The 22069-nt window shown below is 50.5% G+C and overlaps 1 protein-coding gene across 2 annotated transcripts in view; it reads left to right on the top strand.

Moving 5' to 3' along the window:
* Positions 1 to 22069, top strand: part of SNX5 (sorting nexin 5) — a 56317-nt gene that overhangs the window by 17775 nt on the left and 16473 nt on the right. Inside the window, exons 12-13 of one of the 2 annotated variants that reach the window (XM_054170949.1) lie at positions 116 to 201; positions 1759 to 2313. In XM_054170949.1, coding sequence (XP_054026924.1) covers positions 116 to 201; positions 1759 to 1806 — 134 coding nt within the window. In that variant the 3' untranslated portion in view covers positions 1807 to 2313. Of the gene's footprint in view, positions 1 to 115; positions 202 to 1758; positions 2314 to 22069 lie in introns of those variants that run through there. The other variant, XM_054170956.1, reaches the window with a different exon arrangement.

Genomic DNA, 22069 nt, shown 5'->3' with positions numbered 1-22069 from the left:
GTGGTCAAACACACTTGACTAGAACACTTGACTAGAGTCATGCAGCATTAAGGGGCACTGTTGACACTTGAGCCAGTTTGTCTGTCTTACCTTTCTCTGTCCTTCTTCCTTCCAGAGCTGGTGAGCTTCAAAGAGAAGAGAATAGCAGCGTTCCGCAAAAACCTCATTGAAATGGCAGAGCTGGAAATAAAACATGCAAAGGTGTGTGTGCTTTGGGGAATTCACCAGGGATAGCTCTAGAGAAGGGAGTGTTGTGCAATGCAGAGGGTTTGCCTGGCTCCCTTTGAAACGAGGAAGCTTAAACCAGAACAGCCAGGCGCTTCAGCTGAGATCTGAGGAGGGGAAGGAAAGGAAGTCAAGAGCTGGAGGCACAGTGCATACAAAGAACAACTGCTGACAGTCTTTGTCCCGTGTGGAGAGTCTGTTTTCAGGCTGTCACTCCTGGGACACCAGCAGCCTCTTGTGCTGCCAGTGAGAAGTCTCAGTTTTGCAGGGAGTACAGAATAGCTCACATAACTGCCCACCTGTGGGCCTCATCTGTGGGCTTTGGACCCCTCTTGCATCTAGAGGCAGCTGCTGCTTCAAGCATTGCTGTGAGGGCACATCCTGCAGCTTGTGATCTAGCTGCCAGCCCTTCCTTGGCTTGTCGGTGGAGGGGAAATCATAGAATGGTTTGGGTCAGAAGTGACCTTAAAGATCATCTAGTTCTAGCCCCACTGCCATGGGCGGGGACACCTTCCCCTAGACCAGGTTGTTCAAGGCCTTGTCCAGCCTCCAAAAGCCATGCTGACTGGCAGGTACTGGCAGGTTCTGCCAGGCTGGTTTTACTGAGCAGATCTTAAGTAAGCTGTGGAATCTTAAGTAGGCTGTGGAGACCACACCATCTAGTGCCATCCATCAATTTAAGTTGCAGAACTAAACTGAAAGACTCAAGCTAAGGTAATTGTGCACCCTCAATTTCTTTTGAAGAGGGAAAGTCTAACTTCCCACTCACTGAGATTTCTGGGGTTCATCACAGGTAGCTACTTAAGTGCTGAGCTCGAATGTGACTTGAATGGACTTGATGTTAAAGGTTTTTTTCCAACTGAAACAATTCTATGTAAGAGGCTTGACAGCACTGCTTGGTTTGGCCCACTTATGTGCTACTGTGTCTGGCCCTTCTCCTTCCCACAAACTGAGTCATGGCTGCAGGCCTGCTGGAGGAGGCAGGTTGAGTCTGTATAGAATCATAGAATTTGTTTTGTTTGGAAAAGACCTCTAAGATCATTGAATCTGTCAACCTAAGACCATCATGGCCATTTAAACCATGTCCTGAAGTGCCATGTCCACATTTCTTGAGTATCTCCAGGGATGGTGACTCCACCACCTCCCTGGGCAGCCTGTTCCAAAGCCCTGACCACTCTTGTCAGTAAAGAAATTTTCCCTAATATCTAACCTAAACCTCTCCTGGCACAAGTTCAGGCCATTTCCTCTTGTTCTATCACCTGATGCTAGGGAGAGTAGACTGACACCCACCTCACTATGATCTGCTTTCAGGAAGCTTTGGAGTGAGGTCTCCCCTCAGCCTCCTGTTCTCCAGACCCTTCATCAGCTTTGTCCTTCTCTGGACGCACTCAATCAGCTCAATGTCTTTCCTGTAGTGAGAGCCCCAAAACCAAACCCAGAATTTGAGGTGTGGCCTCACCAGTGCAGAGAGCAGGGACAGGATCACTCCTCTGCTGAACTGATTGATCAGAAATGAATTCTTTTCTCTTCCAGAACAACGTCTCTCTCCTGCAGAGCTGTATTGACTTGTTCAACAATTAAGGCACCTTTATCCTGAGAATGTGAAAGAAGCATCAATTGCACTCAATGGCCAGGGACAACTTATTGCCTTGTCTTCATTAGCTTAATATAAAGATTCTCACTGAGATTGTTAGACTAATACTTGTTGATAGTGATACATTGACTTTCTTGGTATAAATGGGAGCTGAACTGTGTATGAATTGGCTAGATGGAGCTCATGTCCTGTTGGCTGATAACTCAAAGTGAGTTAAATGTAAGAAATCAGTTTGCTGCTGCCTGACTTCACTTAGCAGGAAATGTTTTCTGAGGACAACTCTTTGGGTTTTTTTGCAGGGTCATCAAGTAATCTGTCTCTTCATATCCCTGATACATTTAAAGTGGGGGCAGACTTAGTGTAGCCATTTTCTAAGAGAAATATCTTAACATTCCACTTCCCAGGCAGATTTCTACTGCAATATATTTTGGATTTCTATAACTACATTCAGTATTTGTACACTTTGGGCAATACAGCAAATAAAGGTCTGATACAACAAGACTCTGTGTGGGATGTGAAGTGACAAAACTGAGGTGTCAGGCACAGAACTCTCACAAATCACTCCTCACCTGGAGCTCTTCATTCACTAGAGAAATATTTGCCTCAGTGGGATTGTTCTTGGAATGGATGTGGGGACTTGAGGTCATGCTGCTGTTTGAGTAGCTCTTAAACTTCTCTGCTGTATAGGAAGAAGACCAAGCATTGATATAGAGACTGCTTCATTGTGCTTGATGTTTTCACAGAATGGTTTGTGTTGGAAGAGACCTCAAAGAATGGGCAGGGACACCTTTGATTAGACCAGGTTCCTCAAGGCCTTGTCCAACCTGGATGTGTTTTGTCACAATGCTTCATGTTTAGTCAGTCTTTACACCTCCTGCTAGCAACAAGAGGTAGTTTTTCAAAACTTCAGGGCTTCTGGAAGCACAGTCCCCTGGAAGTCTTCTATCAGAACCTTGTTTCATTTCTTCTGACTATACTTCTGATCAGTAGGCTGTGTAGCTGTGCTGTGGGCAGACTGCCTGAAACACCTTCAACCAGAGAAGCTCTAAGAACAGGGACCTCAGTGGCAGTGTCTATGGATTGCTCAAGTTTATTTTTCTGTTGCTTTGTATTTTTCATGAACACAGAGCAGCTCAACCACACCATCCTGAAGTAGTCTAGCTGTGGAACATCTGAATTCTATCACTTAACTTTCTTTGGCAGGAACAGTTTCACCCTCAGGACCCAGGGATTTAAGAAGGAACTTCTTCACTGAAAGGGTTCTCGAACGCTGGACTAGGCTTCCAAGGCTCAACTCAAAAGCCTTTATTTTCCCCAGAGAAAGGTTGCAGCTAGTATGGCAAACACCATCATTTCCCAGCTTCACAAGTGCTCTGGACTAAGGAAAGAAATTTCCTAATATCCAACCTAATCCTCTCCTGGCACAATTTCAGGCCATTTCCTCATTCTATCACCAGACATGGGGAGAAGAAACTGACCCCCACCTCACTACAACCTCCTGTCAGGGAGTTGTAGAGAGGGAGAAGGTCTCCCCTCAGCCTCTTTTTCTCCAGACTAAACCTCAGTTCCCTCAGCTGTTCCTCACCAGACCTGTTCTCCAGACCCTTCATCAGCTTTGTGCTTCTCTGGACACACTCTGTCACCTCACTATCTGCCTTGTAGTGATGGCTTCAGCCACTGCCAGTGACTGTGTTTGACTGTGGGGTTTTTTTCTTAGTCTGGAATTTTGAGGTGCTTGCTCTTGTGTGGTTTTTGTTCTACACGTGGTTTGACTTGGGTTATGATCTGATCGGATAAAAAGCATTTGAAAGACTTGGAGGGGAGGCAGTCACAGCTTTATACTGAGGTTGTAGTTAATTGTGTAGCCAGCAAGCGGCCTGGCACGAAGTGCGCTTCTGAAAGGAACTGTCCGGCGTCAGCCAGGCCACTAGAGTGCGTTGCAGTCGGCTTCAAGGTCTGAAACGTGTTGACTTGGAAAGTGCCGGTCCCAGCAGGGATCTCAGGCCTGTGGGTGGCAGGCTCGTACAGCTGCTGAGAAGCACTTTTACCACGTGTACTCTCAGACTGAGTTGTAAGGAAGTACCCGAATGGCTGCTGCTTACCCTCGTCTCTTATGTGGCAGCTGCACTCATGTTAATAAGCGAGAGAAACTAGCTACCTACATGGTTGGTCTGCTAATAAGGAAGGACAGAAATCTGGTTTTAATATGATATGGATTGGCTGTTAGGAAGATAATCTTTCCAGTGAGGGTGGTCAGACACTGAGACAGGCTGCCCAGGGAGGTTGTGGATGATCCCCTTCCTTTGCCTTGGAAGTGTTCAAGGTCAGGCTGGGTAAGGCCTTGAGCAATTTGGTCTAGTGGAAAGTGTCCCTGTGCATAGACAGGGATGATCTTTAAGGTCCCTTCCAACCTAAACCATTCACTCTGTGATTTTATGACTGGACCTGAATTGTAGCAGGGCCTTGAATAAAGCCTTGGCTGAGCAAAATCAGCACAGGCAAGTTGGCATTGTAAGAGTATGGAGATGAACAGGAGTTGGGGGGTTGTTTTGGTTGTGGTTTGGTTTGTTTTGTTTAAGAAAGGTTACTGAGATCTTACACTGCCCAAGCAGCTTTCTAAATTAAAACAGAGGTTCAGAGGTGTTCCAAACAGGAGCAGACTCTAGTCTACATTTGCTGACCACCTCTGTAAAGGATTTTACCTTTTACAGGCTTTTGCTTCTGTTTATGGGTTGCACATTGGCTTTTGAGGGAATAAAAAAAGCCTCATCACTGATAGTAACTGATGTGGAGAGATTCACACCACTGATGTCTCCCCTCTTTCCTGTCATAGAATCACAGGGTGGTTTTGTTTGGAAAAGACCTCTAAAACTAGGTCCAACTCTCAACATAAGACCACCATGGCCATTAAACCACATACCAAAGTGCCATTTCCACATGCTTCTTGAGCACCTCTGGGCACAGTGACTCCACCACCTCCCTGGGCAGCCTGCCCTAATGCCTGACCACTCTTGCAGCAAAGAAATTCCTCTTAATATCCAACCTAAACCACCCCTGGCACAATTTCAGGCCATTTCCTCTTGTTCCATCACCTGAGGCCCCCAAAACTGAACTCAGGAGTCAAGGTGTGGCCTCAGCAGTGCTGAGTACAGGAGGACAATCACTGCCCTGGTCCTGCTGGTCACACTATTGCAGATGCAGGCCAGGATGGTGTTTACCTTCTTGGGCATATGCTGGTTTGTGTCCAGCTGGTTGTTAACCAGTACACCCAGGCCTGTCTCCACTGGGCAGCTTTCCAGCCACTCTGCTCCAAGCCTGGAACACTTCAGGGGTGGTTGTGACCAGCAAACCCAGGAGAGGCTAGCAGCAGGCTGCAGTCTTTTGTGTAGTGCTTGCAGGGGGTCAGGCCTGACAAAGTGAGAGTATCTTTGAGGTGGTTGAAACAGCTGGAGGTGGCACTTAGGAAGGTAGATGAGAGCTAACCTGGTCACATCAGAGAAGCTTCTTCAATGTGTCCTGTTGTACAGGATTTTGATTGCTAGCCATGCAATAAAACAGAGCCTTGTAGCCACAGAAAAGGAGAGGCTCAACATGAGCCAGCAGTGTGCACTTGCAGCCTGGGCAGCCAATCACATCGTGGGCTGCATCAAGAGAAGGGTGGGCAGCAGGCCAAGGGAGGTGACTGTCCCCCTCTGCTCCACTTTGAGACCACAGCTGGAGCACTGTGTCCAGTTCTGGAGCCCCTGTTAAAGGAAAGATCTGGATGTGTTGGAATGTGTCCAGAGCTGAAGGGCCATGAGGATGAGCAGAGGGCTGGAGTTGCTCTGCTGTGAGGACAGACTGAGAGTTTGGGCTTCTGGAGAAGACTCTGAGGAGACTTAATTGGGGACTTCCAGTATCTGAAGGGGGCTACAAGAAAGCTGGGGAGGGTCTTTTTAGGGTGTCAGGTGGTGCTAGGACTAGGGGGAATGGAACAAGACTAGAAATGGGTAGAGTCAGATTGGATGTCAGGAAGTAGCTCTTCCCTGTGAGGCTGGTGAGACACTGGCACAGGTTGCCCAGGGAGGTGGTGGAAGCCTCATCCCTGGAGGGTTTTAAGGCCGGGCTGGATGTGGCTGTGAGCAATCTGCTCTGGTGTGAGGTGTCCCTGGCCATGGCAGGGGGGTTGGAACTGGTTGATCCTTGAGGTCCCTTCCAACCCTAACAATTCTATGATGACTGAGGCCTGAGTGTACTTCAAGGAAGAGCTGGTTTGCCTTGGCTTATGTAAGTGTTCTTGGCTCTAGGAAGATACATGAGTGCTGCTAAAGCTGGTAATCCATGTAGGGAATGGTTCCTGTGCCTTTGGGGTACTGGAAGAGCTGTGAGCATTGACTCTTCATGCTTGTTGCTTTTGGGGCTGTGCTTCCCCCAGGGTTTCTGCAGCCGTGACTGGCTTCATAAGCCTGAGGTGGGGCAGAAATTCATCTGCAACTTGACTTATCTTAGAATGATTACTGATGTTTTAGTTAGAGATTCCTCATGACTAGTTGGTTTGGTTTTTCTTTTAGCACTCTGAATTTACTCAGCTTCTCTTCATTCCATCCTGTTTCTCTTGGACTGCACGCTCTAGGGAAGCTGTGATGTGAGGCCCTTACCTTTAGCAATTTTCAAGCCTTGGACTATACTTCTGGCAGCATCAAATATGCGTTTCTCAAAACACAGATCTGGGAAGGTTTTCTGAGGAGGTATTGATAGTTTCTGGCACTTGCAGACTCTCTCAACTTGTTTATGCTGCGAAGCAAAGAGCTCTGCAGAGTTCCCGTTCTTGGAGGTACGTTCAGTACTTTCCTGCTCCCCCAGCACTTGCTGCTATGTCTGAGACTGCAGTTAGGAGTTATTTCAACTTGTGCTCTTAAAACACCTCCCTCTTTGCTTTATGACAGTGGAACATCTGAAATGGATTTGAAATCTGTTCCATGTGCAGCTCACCAGTGGATGAATGCAGGCCCCAGTGATCCATTTTAATCCTTCAGCCTGGATTGAGATTTGGACCTGCAGCTCATTGATTTAGAATAGAAATAACCAGGTTGGAAAAGACCTTTGAGGTCATCAAGTCCAACCTCTCACCCAACACCATCTAATCAGCTAAACCATGGCACCAAGTGCCTCATTGAGTCTCTTCTTACACAGTGATGGTGACTCCACCATCTCCCTGGGCAGCACATTCCAATGGCCAATCACTCTTTCTGTGAAGAATTTCTTCCTAACACCCAGCCTAAACCTCCCCTGGTGCAGCTTGAAACTGTGTCCTCTTGTTCATTGGTGGTTGCCTGGGAGAAGAGACCAACCCCCACCTGGCTACAAAAGCCAGCTGAGGCTTGTGCTTCATCTGCTATCAACATCCTGTCTAGTGGCCAAGCTCTGGTGTGGGCTCAGCCTTGCTTTTTGTTTGTGCTGTGGGGTTTTGTTTTGTGTGCTTTGGGTTTGTGTTTTTGTTGGGTTTTGTTGCTGCTGTTGTTTTGGTTTAGTTTAGTTTGGGGTTTTTTTTGGGGGTGGGGTGGGGCTTATTTGTTCTTTGGATGTTTTTGTTGGGTTTTTTGGGGTTGTGTGTTTGGGGTGGGTTGAGTTTTGGTGTTTGTGAGGGTTTGGGTTGCTTTTTGTTTGTTGTCTTTTGGTCTCATCTTTCATTTTCCAAAGCCAGTAAGAAGGCTCAGTTAAAGGTTGGAGACCAGCTCAGGTGGGTTTATTGTCCTTGCCTGATGAAAATAATTCCTTGTTAAGAATGCTTTGTGACTTGAACAGTCAAGCAAGAATGCTGCCTGTTCTAGAGGGGAGGGAATACAGGTAGAGTGTGGAAAAGGTATCTTGCCAGTTGTTCCACAGGAAGGCTTTTGTCAGAGCCAGCTGTTTAGTTTGGATGTGAAATTCCCCTCTGGGTCTCCTGTCTCCATCTGCTGCTGTTGGAAGCAGCCAGCTGAGTGCTTGTGATTTTAGTTTGGCTGGCCCTTGGCTGTGGTTTGCTGCTCTTCTGTGGAGCCTCCACTCCAAGGCAGTGAAGTGTGCTGGTTCAAATAGCTTCTGGTGCTTTCTCCTGTGGGTCGGTTTCACTTGGTGGTGGAATTGCAAGGTCACTTTCTGCAGGAGAAGGGTGGTGGAGGCCTAGGTGAGTGGGAATGTGTTGTGAGTGCTTCCCTGCTGATACTTCAGCTTCTTGTTGGTGCACAAAGGAGAGTGCAGTGGATGGGTTGTGTGTATGAAACAATATTTTTTTGAGGTGAAGCTGCTCTGGTGAGACCTCAGCTGGAGTACTGTGGCCAAGTCTGGAGCAGGTTCAGAGCCGGGGCACAGAAATGATCAGGGGCTTGGAGCACTTCTGGTATGAGGACAGGCTGAGGGAGCAGGGTGTGTTCATCCTGGAGAAGAGGAGGCTCTGGGGAGACCTAATAGCAGCTTTCCAGTACCTGAAGGGGGTCTGCATGAAGGATGGAGAGAGACTGTTTACAAAGGCCTGGAGTGATAGGACAAGGGGCAGTGGCTTCCAACTAGAGGAGAGCAGATTTAGATTGGATGTTAGGAACAGGTTCTTTACTATGAGAGTAATGGAACACTGGAACAGGTTGCCCAGGGAGGCATGGTTGAGGCTCCATCCCTGGAGATATTCAAGTTGAGGCTGAGAGGGCTCTGGGCAGCCTGATCTAGTTGAGGACGTCCCTGCTGCCTGTAGAGGGGGTTGGACTAGATGACCTTTGGAGGTTCCTTCTGACCCAAACCATTCTGTGATCCTAGTTCTGGTAAAGCCAGCTCATCTAGTTAAATTTGAGACAGCAGTGGAGGTAGTTTCATCACATGCTTGCTCCCACTGAAAGAGGATGGCCTCACTTCCCCTCCTGTCTTGTTCCTATTGCATCCCTCAGGCTGGTCCTGATGTTGAGGTGGCCTTGTGCCAAGCTGATGTAACTCACTAAAATGGCATGAGATGGGCCAAACTGGAGGCAGGCCAAACTGAGGCCAGGCTTTGTGCCAAGTCAGTGTACTGAGTCTGTGTTCCTGGAGTGGAGGAGCACGCAGGCCCGTGTGAGGGTGGTGATCCATGCTGGGGATACTTAGCTTAGCTCAGCTGTGTTTTGGAACTGTTGGACCAGCACTGCTCCAGTAAGAGCTTCCCTTTTTCCAGGGGAGTGTGGCTGTTGTTGCTTCTAGACCTGCACTGGGAGGACCTGGCCCATCTGAATCCAGGGCTGTTTGCATAACACTGACTACCTTAGAACTGGGAGCTGTTGCTTGTTAGAAAATGCTTGTCCTTGGGAATATGGAGAGCAAGCTCTTGCTGGGTGGTGGTGGTGGTGCTTTGTGGCTTCTTCAGAAAGATTTCCATCACTTAGTGCTTGAGAAAGGAGTAACACCCCCTGAGCTGACAGTGCAGCGCTGGAGAGTTACTCCCCACTCACAAACCTTTTAAGGAGGGCAGTGGAGTGATTATGTTTTTGGACCCTGGATGTGGAAAACACCAGCAAGTTGAAGCCTGGAGCTAACAGGCAGTGCCACTTTAAAATTTTTGTGCATTCTGCTGTGGAGATTATTGGCAGAGCCTCCTTCAGTACAGGCAAGGTTGTTGCCATGGAGGACAGGAAATCCCTCGTCTGCACGGAGAAGGAAAACATTGGAAGCTGTCCTGCTGTAAAGCACAGCTGCCTCTGTGCTGGGAGAGGGTGCTTGCTTCCACGGGGGGGTTTTCCAAAGGTCTTGGGGTTTTGTCTGCAGACCTTTACACATTTGCTCTGTTTCTTAGTGAGTGGGCTGCCTGTGTGTTTGAGGAACAGCTGGACAAAGGAAGGGGCAGCAGCTGGGTAGCAGTAGTTTTAAGTGCTGTGGTTTAGCGTGAGAAGCAGGAGGATTGGTGCTTAGGAGGGAGATACTTAGCAAATTGACAGTATCTGCCTCTCCTTTTAACTCTGCAGCTCCTCTTAGTTTGGTTTCCCTCTGCAGAGCAAGGTCTCTGCCTTTTCTTCTCTTGGGCATCTTAGAGGAGGGAGGTGTCTGCTGTGGTGGGGCTGTTTTCCACTGGCAAGCTGAGAGGGAGCCTGGCTGCAGCAGCTGGAGCTGAGAGCACCAGTTTGGTCCATGTGTCTAGCACCTGGCCATCTGTTCCTGCAAATACCTAGATGCTGGCCTATCCTTATGAGAAACCTATGGACTTGGCACCTGGGGACATGGTGGTCTTAGCTTCACAGTTGGACTCGGTGATCTTTTTCACCTGAAACAGTTCCATGATTCTATGAATATCATCAAGGTGTGTGAAGGTTGACCTTGGTGTGCTGCTAGGCACAAACCCAGCCTATCACCAGTACTTGTCCTCTGTCCCCATGATCTGCTTCAGAGACTGGAGGAGCTGATGGACACCAGTGTTTATTGATTACTTGTAGATGAGTCCCTAGATCAGGACTTTTCCTTCCTCCAGAGGCAGATTTGTCAGCTGTCCAGTTCAGGTCTGGCTCTATCCCCTTGCTGTCCTGCCCATCCCCACTGTTGCCATTCTGAGTTGTGGCAAATGCTAAATGGAAACACAGAGATCTGTGTCTGACTGGGTGAGCTTTAGCTTCTGCCTGGCAGTGTTTCTGGGACAAACTTTAATGCTGATGCTCATGTGGCTGAACTTGCTGTTTCAGTGCTCCAAAGGATACGCGTGCGTGTGGACTGTGGTGTTACAGGAGGCCTGGTGTGAAGTGTCCCTGCCCATGGGAGAGGGTTGGAACTGGGTGATCCTTGAGGTCCTTTCCAGCTCTGAGAGTTCTGGGATTCTGGCTGCTTTGGGAAGGGAGCTGTGCTCTACTACTTCTCATTGTACACCAAGTCTTTGTTCCTTTGAGCATGGTATGGTGGCACTTCTATGTTTAACTGAGCTGTGCTGTGAAGCCAGAGGTGAGACCTCTTGGGGAATACATCTTAGGAATTGCTCATGTTGGGGGTGAACCTGAGGCACCTTGGCTCCTAGTTCCCAAATCCTGGGTCTGGGATTGTAGGGGTTAAACTCCTAGCTATTCCCTCAAGATATTCCAGGATTTCCCTGGTAGCTCTTCCCAGATTTACTATAGCAGATGGAGGGCAGAATGATGCAATCCTAGTTCAAATAGCTCCCTTGTCCTGTTTCTTCTCCTGTTGGGAGTGTGTCCTGGCATTGCTGAGTTGTCTTGCATGGATGCAAGGCTGGTTTACAGTGGTAGAGCTCTCTGGCTGTGTTTGCCTGGCTCTGGATGTGGGAGGTTATGACGTCTGTCTGGAGTCAACATCCACATCTTCCTTTTCTGGCACTTTGTGCCACCTCCTACTTTCTATACCAGCCCTCCCTAGGTATATTTGCACAAGTTGTGTCCCACCCTCTGTGACATCTGACAGTGTGTGCTTTTCTAGATGTCTTCACCTGGATGTGCTGTGGTTCCTGTGGCCCTGATGGGGCTTTTTAGGCTTTGCATCCATCTGTTGCAGAAAGCCTGTTTCAGCTCTGGGGCTGGCATTCTGTGTTTGGGATGGTAGCATCTGGCCCACTGGTGGAGAACCTGGCTGGGTTTCTTTAAGGCTGCTTGGTCATAGAATCACAGAATTGTCAGGGTTGGAAGGGAGCTCAAGGATCATCCAGTTCCAACCCCCCTGCCATGGGCAGGGACACCTCACACTACAGCAGGTTGCTCACAACCACATCCAGCCTGGCTGCAAAAACCTCCAGGGATGAGGCTTTTAAGGCCAGGCTGGATGTAGCTCTGAGCAACCTGATCTAGTGTGAGGGGTCCCTGCCCATGGAACTAGATGATTCTTGAGGTCCCTTTCAACCCTGAAAATTCTATGATCTCTGTGTCTTAGTGGAGAACTCTGTGTAAATAAACCACCTGCCTCTGTTTGGTTACAGAGGAGCTAAAAAAACACCCCACCAAGGACATGAAGGGGACAGGCCAGCCTGGCTGATAGCTGCTGAGAGATGGATTGCTTTGGTGAAAGCTAGAAGTGGTGACAGCTTCCTCCCCCTCTTTCCTCCCATGTCAGGAAGGATGTAGGAATTTGTGTTTATCACACACTGGCATCGTGCTATTGACTGTTTCTGCTTGCTGCTTGGTAACCCACTGCAGGGTGGGCTGTGCAGATAAGAAGACTGTAGCAGAGGTGGTGGAGCAGGTGAAGCAGATAGCTCATCTCCTCCTTGCTCCTGGGCCATGCATCGAGCAGCTCCCCCGTGGGCTGGTAGAGCATTTTAGGGGACACTGCAGGAGATAGGAAAAGGGACCCATTTGAAGAGGGACAGTGGTCTACTTGAGAGAGTCCAACAGAGAGCTACCAGGATGATGAAGGGACTGGAGCACTGCCCTGTGAGGAGAGGCTGAGAGGCCTGGGGCTGCTTAGTCTGGAGAAGATTCAGAGGGGATTTATTAAATGTTTATAAGTATCTGAGGGCTGGGGGTCAGGAGGGAGGGGACAGGCTCTGCTCACTTACACCCTCTGACAGGACAAGGGGTAATGGATATAAACTCCAGCACAGAGGTTCCACCTCAGCATGAGGAGGAACTTCTTCACTGTGAGAGTCAGAGAGCACCGGAACAGGCTGCCCAGAGAGCTTGTGGAGTCTCCTTCTCTGGAGACTTTCCAGCCCCATCTGGATGTGTTCCTGTCTGACCTGTGCTAGATTCTATGCTCCTGCTCTGGCAGGGGGGGTGTAATTGATGATCTTCAGAGGTCCCTTCCAACCCCTGACATCCTGTGACCCTATGACCAGTTCTTTTAAAGCACAACAGAGAAGGAAATGGGAGCTTTGAGGGCACCTCATGCCCTTTGTCCTGGTGTGCCACTGTGTGTGCTGCACACTGCCTACCAAAGCCACCAGATAAGGAGCTGTTTGCTGAGGACTGACAGAGCTCTTTGCTGTTCTTGTTTGCAGTGCTTCAGGACAGCCACTCAAAGGCAGAACAAAGCAGGCAAGGCAATGGTGTGCAGGTGGTGTGACATTGGGGTACTGGTTCCTCACAAATTGGGCAGTACCACCCAGTACCAGCACTCTCCAACACCATAATACTCTGACTTTTTGGTGCTGAGTGATAATTTCCTTTTGTTGTCCCAAGGAGGTGAAGGAGGTCCTGTGTTGGATGGATAACAACAAAAGTTGTCTGAGCCACTGTGCCCAGGGAGTGCAGTTGGGAATTAGGCAATGGGGCAAGATCAGTGGTTTCAGGAGTAGGATGAAGCCTGCTGAGCTCTTCAGAAGAAGGCTTCTCTGTCCTTATCTCATCCTGGATGCACTGCATAACAGAATCACACAGAATGGTAGGGGTTGGAATGGAACTTCAGAGATCACCTAGTCCAACCTGTCTGCTAGAGCAGGTTCACCTAGTTCAGGTGGGTTTTGAAAGTCTCCAGAGGAGCAGACTCCACAACCTCTCTGTGCAGCCTGGGCCAGTGCTCTGCCACCCTCACAGGAAAGAAGTTTTGCCTTATATTACATGGAACCTTCAGCTTGTGCCCATTGGCCCTTATACTGTCACTGTGCACCACTGAAAAGAGCCCAGCCCCATCCTCTTCACTTCCACCCTGTAGCTACTGCTCAGAGTTGAGAGGATCCCCTCTCAGTGGGAGCTGCACTGGTTTTGCAAGAAGCTAAACTGCTTGGGCAAGGGCTTTTGCTTCATGTCTGTCTAGCACTTTCTGCACAGGAGTCCTGATTCCAGCTCTAAGTGCTTGCCCTGGGAGCAGCTGCTTTCCCCAAGGCCTCTGAACTTCTAGGGCTCTTTGCTTCATGGGACTCTCGAGCCAAATATGTGCTGAGTGGTAGAGAACAAGGAGGATGTGCCAGGATTTCAGCTGTCTGCAGATGGTCTCTGTCTAGTTATAGAAGAGACTTCTGCAGGGCTGGGCTGGAAAAAACAGGCCCATCCCCTTGGCCTGGGATTGCAGGGATGCTTAAAGGGGAAGAGAGTTGAGTGTTACAGAGAATGAGTACAAACCAAGCAGGGAGAGTGGAGGGGAGAGAAACCTGCTAGTGCTGCCCACAATGCTGGAGGAAACTGGGGATCCCCTGGCTGCAGAAGTAATGTGTCTTAAGCCATCAATGCACCTAGAGGTGAAGGTCTCCCTATCCAGGGCCACTGTGGTCCATGTGCAAGCTACTCAGTGCCCCTGTGGAAGACAAGCTTGTGTGGTTTGCTGAGAGGAGAGGCTAAAGAACTTTGCTCTCTGCCCTGAACATCTGCATGCTGTAGATGTAGTGCTTAGGGGTCTGATTTGGTCAAGGACTTCACAGAATCATAGAACCAACCAGGTTGGAAGAGACCTCCAAGATCATCCAGTCCACCCTATCACCCAGCCCATGGCACTAAGTGCCTCATCCAGGCTTTTCTTGAAGATCTCCAAGGGTGGTGACTCCATCACCTCCCTGGCAGCCCATTCCAATGGCCAATGACTCTCTCTGTGAGGAACTTGTCAGTGTTAGGCTAATGATTGGACTCAGTGATCTTAAAGGTCTTCTCCAATCTAGGCAGTTCTGTGACCTGTCCCTGAAACAAAAATAACCTCTCCACTGAGCCTGCCTCTGCCCTTCCCATTGGGCAGTGCAGGCTGTGGCCTTTTCATGGGGTTTTTGTTACTGTGAAAAAGTAGGGCCAGAAATCAGCTGTGTGAAGGCAGTATCTTAGCTGCTTTCCTGGGGCTGTTAAGGACAGGAGTTGGAAGAAGCACTTGGCTTGTTGCAGTGAGATGCTGCTTTGGGCATTAGGCTGGGGACTGAAAAGGAGATAGTGGAGGGGGATCAGCTGGCCAAGGACACAACAGCAGGTAAGAGTTTCTTTGTAACTTAAGGCTTTGCATGGGGTCCAGCTGAAAATCTGGGAGGAATGAGTTCCTTTACTGAAGCAAGGTTGGCTGAATGTCTCCCTGTTAAGCACCCTGCTGTGAAGTGGGGTGTTGTGGTGAGCTGGCTGGCTTGTGCTGAGGCTGGGCTGCTGGAAACCTTGTGAACCAGGGCCTGGTTTTGCTTGGCAAGTTAGTGGGGTTGCTCCCCCTCGCTCTCCATGCCTCAGCTTTAACCCAAATGCCTTAGAATCAGCCCAAGATAAAAATGGTTTTGTTCCCAGACCTGGGATGTGCTGGCTCTGTCTCTGCACAGGCATCCTGGCAGCTCCATTTGCTGCCCAGCAGCACCCACGAGCACAGTGGCTGGCAGGGCTCCCACCTTCACCTGGTCTGCAAATATTTGTACCCTTCCCTCCTCCATCAGCAGCCTGGTGTTTGTGCAGGGGAAAGGCAGCAGGTCTTTGGAGAACATTTGCTGTGCAGCTGCGTCCCAGGAGCTGTGTGGCACAGCTCCTTGGTGGGACCTCAGGACAGCAAAGCAGGGCAAGCAGTGGTGGTCCCTCCTGCTGTGTCATGCTGCCGAGGGGCTTGGTCTCAGCAGTGTCCAGCCAGGGGTTTAGGGGGCACTGAGCTTAGCTATCAACTCCTCCCAAAGCAAGAGGAGCTTTTGGCTTGAAGCACAGGTGTTTGAGGGCTGGTACAAAGAGCAGGGCTCAGTGGGAACTGATGAACTCATGCTCTGCTTTCAGGCTCCTTCTGGGATGGCAGCAGCTTTCCCTTAGAATCACAGCATGCATGGGGTTGGAAGGAGCCTTGAAAGTCATCTTGTCCAAGCCCCTGTGCAGTGAGCAGCAACACCTCCAACTGGATCAGGTTGCTCATAGAGTCATAGAATGGCCTGGCCTGGAAGGGACCTCCAAAGGTCATCCAGTCCAACCCCCTCTGCAATAAGTAGAGACATCCTCAACTAGATCAGGTTGCCCAGAGCCCTGTTGAGCCCACCATGAATATCCTCAAGGATGGGACCCCAACCACCTTCCTGGGCAACCTGTTCCTGTGTTCCACCACCCTCATTGCGAAGAATGTCCTCCTAATGTCCTGCCTAAATCTACCCTGCTCTAGTGTCAAACCACTGCCCTTGTCCTATCATCACAGTCCCTCCTCAGCCTTCCTGTAGGTCCCTTCAGACACTGAAATGTAGCTACAGGGTCCCCCCAGCTTTCTCTTCTTCAGGCTGAACAGCCCCAACTCTCCCAGCCTGTCCTCACAGGAGAGGTGCTCCAGCCCTGAGTACAGGGTGGGCAATCACTGCCTTGGTTCTGCTGGTCACACTGGTCCTGATCCAGGCCAGGATGCTGGTGGTCTTCTGAGCCACCTGGGCACACACACTGGCTCCTGCTTTTTTGGCATTCAAACCAGGGCTGCTCTGTGGAGCTGGTGAGGCCTTTTGCTGTGAGCTGCCACCTCATGCTCCAGCCGGGGCTGCACCCAAGATTGCTGCAGAAGCAGCTGCCAGGCTCCTCCCCAGAGGGAGGAGTGTTTCAGTTCTGGGCAAAGAAACCTTGTGTCAACAGCTGCTGTGCAGTGCTCTCCAAAGGGTACCAATTAATTCCTTACAACGTGATCCATCTGCTCTCAGCCTGTAAGCTGCTCCAGACAGGGGCTGGCTTTTGCTGTGTGTGCTTCAACAGTGCTGCAGAAAGGGCTTCTGCCTCTGGGCATGGTGACAAAGGACCTAATTAAGGCTTCTTGAAGGAGTTTTATATACTTCCCTGCCCTGTGGATGAGAGGATTTAGGGCAGCCTCAGTAAGTTTGCAGATGACACCAAGCTGGGTGGCTGTGTCGATCTGCTAGAGGGTAGGGAAGCTTTACAGTGGGATCTGGACAGGTTAGACTGATGGGCCATGGCAAGTTGTATGAGGTTCAACAAGGCCAAGTGCCAGGCCCTCCACCTGGGTCACAACAACCCCATGGTAAGTTACAGACTTGGGGATGTGTGGTTGGAAAGCTGTGACTTGGTGAGGGGCCTGGGGGTATTGGTTGACAGTCGACTGAGTGTGAGTCAGCAGTGCCCAGGTGGCCGAGAGAGCCAATGGTATCTGGCTTGGATGAGGAACACTGTGGCCAGCAGAAACAGAGGGGTGATCATCCCCCTGTGCTCAGCACTGGTGAGGCCACACCTCAAGTACTGTGCTCAGTTCTGGGCCCCTCACTGCAAGAAGAACATTGAGGGGCTGGAGCAGGTCCAGAAAAGGGCAGCAAGGCTCATGAAGGGCCTAGAAGGAGCATCTGGGGGAGCTGGGGATGTTCAGGGTTGGACTGGGTGATCTTTGAGGTCTCTTCCAACCAGATGTGTTCTGTCATTGTGTGATATTTGCTATGTTGATGCATTTGCTTTCTGGGGACAGCTGGGGCTGATGTGCTGGTGTGGTGCCAAGTGGCACCTCAGGAAAATGGCTCAGAGCTCTGCTGCTTACTGGCACACCAGGTTTTGTCCCCCTCCACTTAACACCCATCCCTCAGATATTGATAGGCATTGATCAGATCCCCTCTCAGTCTTCCCTTCTCCAGACTAAACAGCCCCAGGGCTCTCAGTCTCTATTCACAGGGGAGATGCTCAAATCCTCTAATGATCCTCCTGGCTCTCTGTTGGATTCTCTCCAGCAGTTCCCTGTCTCTCTTGTACTGGGGAGCTCAAAACTGGATGCACACTCTGTGTATCTATAAAGCTGGAATCCCACAGCTTGTGCTCTGACTTTCCCTGTGCTCCCGGAGGTGTGCCGCATCATCCATGGGAGCAGGAGGAGGAGAGGGCAAGGCGGGGGATCTCTTAGCAGTGTTCTGATCAGAAAGTCAGCCTCTGCAGCCAAACTTCCAGCAGTGGAGTCTTTGCCAGGGATGTGGGCAGGCTTAATGCCCAGGTCATGTGGTGTGGATGCAAATCTGGTGTGCTTGAAAACTGAGCTAAGCTGGAGGGCTGTTCGGTAAGCCCATGGAGACCAGCTGTCGTGGCAGTGAGAAACCAGGGGGAAGGAAAGGAGCACTTGCTCCCTGGTTTGGGGAGAGAAGGCTCTCTCTAGACTAGAGAACAAGTCTTATGAGGAACTGCTGAGGGAACTGGGGTTCTCGAGGCTGAGGGGAGACCTCATTGCTCTCTGCAGCTCCCTGGAAAGAGGTCGCAGTGAGGTGGGGGTTGGTCTCTTGTCCCTAGTATCAGGTGATAGGAGAGGAAATGGCCTGAAATTGTGGCAGGGGAGGGTTAGGTTGGAGATTTGGGAAAGTTTCTTTCCTACAAGAGTGGTCAAGGATTGGAACAGGCTGCCCAGGGAGGGGGGTGTGTCACCATCCCTGAGGGTGTTCAAGAAATGTGTGCCCATGGCACCTGGGGACATGGTGCAATGGCAGTGTGAGGCTGATGGTTGGACTTGATCTTTAAAGCTATTTCCAGCTAAACCAATTCCACAGTTCTGTGATCCCTGCATAGGACACTGCCATGTGAGGAGCTGTGGGGCTGTCTCAGGATGTGGTTTGTATCATGGGAATGAGTGTCTTTGCTGTACCCCTGAAAGAGCAGGAGACCTACCTGCTGTTGTTTCCCAGGGGTACCTACCGTGTATCCTGGGCCCTCAGACCAGCAAACAAAGTGACAGTGAGAGGCTCTGGAGAAGCAGCTTGAGGGATGCTTGGATGTGGGAAGATTTAAGCAGCCTGGACAGGAAGAATGAGCTGTGGTGTTCCTTCTGTGATTCAAAGAGGGAAAAATGTGCCCTCCCTCTCAGATGCTTCCTTCTGTCCAAAAAAGGCTAAGTGGGTTCAGTGGAAAACCAGCAGAGGCATTCCTCATACTCTCTGGAGTAACTGGATGCAAAAGCCTGGGTTTAAAGGGGTCACTTGCAGCAAATGTAATGGGACTGGAAGGAATTCATCTCCTGCAGGGAAACTGGCTGTGGTTTCAGCAAGGAAGGATGAGCTGGGGGCTGGCTGGGGAAGGAGGCAGATGCTAACAAACAGATGATTGGTTACTCATCACAGATTATTAAACACAGGAGGCCAGCCTGGTGTCTTGATTTGACTGGAGATGGCTCACAGGCACAGCAATAACTGCCAGACCCAGCTGGGTTTGCAGCAGCTCCCAAGTGCACAGGTTAAGGGGACCAATCCTGATCCAAAGCCTGTTCTTGTCAGTGGGAGACAGTCCCCCTGCTTTCAACATACACAAATGCAGGCTGGGCTGGAGAGCAGTCTCAAGGAGAAGGACCTGAGGGTTGATGGAAAACTCACTATGAGCCAGCAATGGTCTCTGCCAGCCCAGGAGGCAACCATGGCCTGGGCTGCATCAAAAGAAGTGTGGCCAGCAGGGTGAGGGAGGTGATTCTGCCCCTATGCCTACAATACCTGTAGAGACAGAAATGGAGTGAAATTGGCTTCAGTGCAGGATGGAGGTGTGGGAAGCCTTCCTCAGACACTTTACAGAATTGGCCTTGGCTCTTGTGGTTGGTTTAGACTTTTAGAAGGCTGTCAGGGAGACACTGGCTAAGGCTTTGCTGTCAGTATGCCTTGGTTAAGCTGGGAGAGGAAAGGCAGAGTCAAGAAGACAGACAAAAATAAGCAGCAGGGATGAGTCTCCTGCCTGCACTAAGGCTTTTGTCTCCTCTGCTGAAGTTACTTTTCCCTCCACTTGCAGACTTCAGAACTGGCTGCCTTGTCTTCTCCTTCCCCACCTCCTTCTTTTTTCCCCTTCTTCACTCTGAAAAGGCAATTAGTCAGCAGAATCAGCCAGTTGGGACACATTTAAGAACATGAGTCAACCGTCACAGCACTGAAAGCCCAGGGATCCAAGCCGTTGTACTTGCAAGGCTGGGCACAGGTGAGGTGCTCAAGGGCTTTGTTTTTTGGCTCCATGTCTGCTATTTCCCTCAATTTTAACCTGGCTGCTGCTCTTTCCTGCTGGTGCTACCTGGCCTTTGAGGGTGTGCACACCTGGAACAGGGCTGTGGGCAGAGTACAGGAGTCATAGAATGGTTTGGGTTGAAAGGGACCTTAAAGATCATCTAGTTCCACACACACACACACCCACTGCTGTAGTCAGGGACACCTTCCACTAGCCCAGGTTGCTCAAGGCCCTGTCCAGCCTGGGTTTGAAGACCTCCAGGGAGGGGCCATCCACAGCCTCCCTGGGCAACCTGTTCCAGTGTCTCACCATTCTAAGTGTCTCCAGTCTAAATCTCCCCTCTTCCAGCCTCAAGCCATTCCTCCTCATCCTATCACTACAAGCCCTTGTCAAAAGTCCCTCCCCAGCTTTCTTGTAGGCCCCCTTCAGGTACTGGAAAGCTGCTTTAATGTCTCCCCAGAACCTTCTCTTCTCCAGGCTCAACAGCCCCCAGTCTCGCAGCCTGTCCCTCACAGAGGAGCTTCTCCATCCCTCTGATCACCTTTGTGGTCCTCTGGACCTGCTCAAACAGATCCCCATCTGTTTTGTGTTGGGGGCACGAGAACTGGATGTAGTACTCCAAGTGGTGTCTCACAAGAGCAGAGTGGAGGGGCAGAGCCACCTCCCTTGTCCTGCTGCTGCTGGGATTACATTTCATAGAATCATTCTGGTTGGGAAAGACCAATTGTTCTCTAACTCCACTAAGGCTGGTGCTACACCATGTCCCTCAGTAGCCCATCTCTGTATCTCTGAAACACCTCCAGAGAGAGGGATTCAACCACCTCCCTGGGGAGCCTGTGTCAATCTTCGAGAACCCTTTCAGTGAAAAGCTTGCTTCCAGTATCCAATCTTAACCTCTCCTGGTGCAACCTGAGGCCATTTCCTCTTGTCCAGTTCACCCACTCCTAGGGAGAAGAGACCAACATCCACCTGGTTCCCTCCTCCTTTCAGGGAGTTGTAGAGAGCAGTAAGGTCTCCCCTCAGCCTTCTTTTCTCCAGGCTAAACAACTCCAGTTCCCTCAGCTGCTCCACAGTACTTGGCCTCCTTGAATCCCAGGCAACTGGCTTTGGCTTTGGCTTTGGCAGAGGTTTGTGGTGGAAAATACCAACTGGAGAGAGACTTTATGTAATCCTTTCCATGTGGTTGCCCCTTTGCCTGACATACCCAAATCTTTCCCCACAAGGTTTCCTATTCCCATTTCTGGAGGGAAGCAGTGGCTGGAGGCACAGGTTCTGGCTGTTGCAGTGGGCACAGGCTTCCCCACTGTGCCTGGAGGTGTTTAGAAGCTGGGGAGACCTAGTGCTAAGGGGGCATGGTTGAGCACTAGCCTTGGCAGCATTAGGTCATGGTTGGATTTGATGATCTTAAAGATCTGTTCAATGAAAAGGATTCTGTGATTCCATGATCTTGGCCACCGACCCCAGGCCTCCCAGTGGTGCTGGGCTGGCAGCCTGGGGTTGGGGTGATGACTCAGTGCCTGGCAGAGGCAGGGAAGGCAGGCAGCAGCCCCCAACCTGCGACTGAACAGGCTTGGCTTTGTGCTGGCTGGCTTAAAAGGAGCTTTATGACTCCTCTCAGCACAGCATCAGCCTCAGCTCCTGCACAGGCCCCTCTTTGTGGGGGCTGTGGGGTGACGTGGTCCTGGGCTGGAGGCAAAGCTGGGTGGGAGCTGGGGAGCAGCCCTGGCAAGCAGGGTCCCTCAAAGGGACTGAAAGCAGGGAAGTGAAGCCCTGGGGATGCTTCATTGTCATCACACCCGAGGGAAAAGAGGTGTCCTACGGGGTGAGCCAAGGATATGGCTCAGCCCTGATGTGAGAGTAGTCCCCAAACAGCACTTTGAAGTCACTGGGTGCATTGATGGATGCTGAAGATAGCGAATCTTGAAAGCCACTGTCTGAGGTCCCAGAGCAGTGTGCTCAGGTGGCCACAAGGGCCAACAGCATCTTGATATGTCTCAGAAACAGCATGAGCAGCACCACCAGGGAAGTGATGGTGCCCCTGTACTCAGCACTGCTGAGGCTACCCCTCAAACACTGGGCACAGTTTTGGGGCCCTCACTTGCAAGGGGGATGTTGAGGTGCTGAAGCATGGCCAGGGAAGGGTGACAAAGCTTGTGAAAGGGTTGGAGAAAAGGTCTGGGGAGGAACAGTTCAGGGAGATGGATTTATTCAGTCTGGATAAAAGTAGGCTGAGGGGAGACCTCATTGCTCCCTATGACTCCCTGAAAGGAGGTTGGAGTGAGGTGGGGGTCAGCCTCTTCTCCCTAGTATCAGGTGATCGGGTGAGAGGAAATGGTCTGGAATTGTGCCAGGGGAGGGTTAGGTTGGGTACTAGGAAACATTTCTTCCCTGTAAGTGTGGTCAGGCACTGGAACAGGGAGGTGGGGGAGTCACTGTCCCTGGAGGTGCTCAAGAAAGCTGTGGCCATGGCACTTTGGGATGTGGTTTAGTGGCCATGGTGGTGTTAGGGGGGTGGTTGGGCTCAATGAGCTTAGCAATGCTGTGATTCTGT

Source organism: Dryobates pubescens, chromosome 2 (genome assembly GCF_014839835.1).
Source record: "Dryobates pubescens isolate bDryPub1 chromosome 2, bDryPub1.pri, whole genome shotgun sequence".
NCBI lineage: Eukaryota > Metazoa > Chordata > Aves > Piciformes > Picidae > Dryobates > Dryobates pubescens.
Note: the sequence above shows the minus strand (reverse complement) of the source record. Positions and strands in the feature narration are given on the sequence as shown.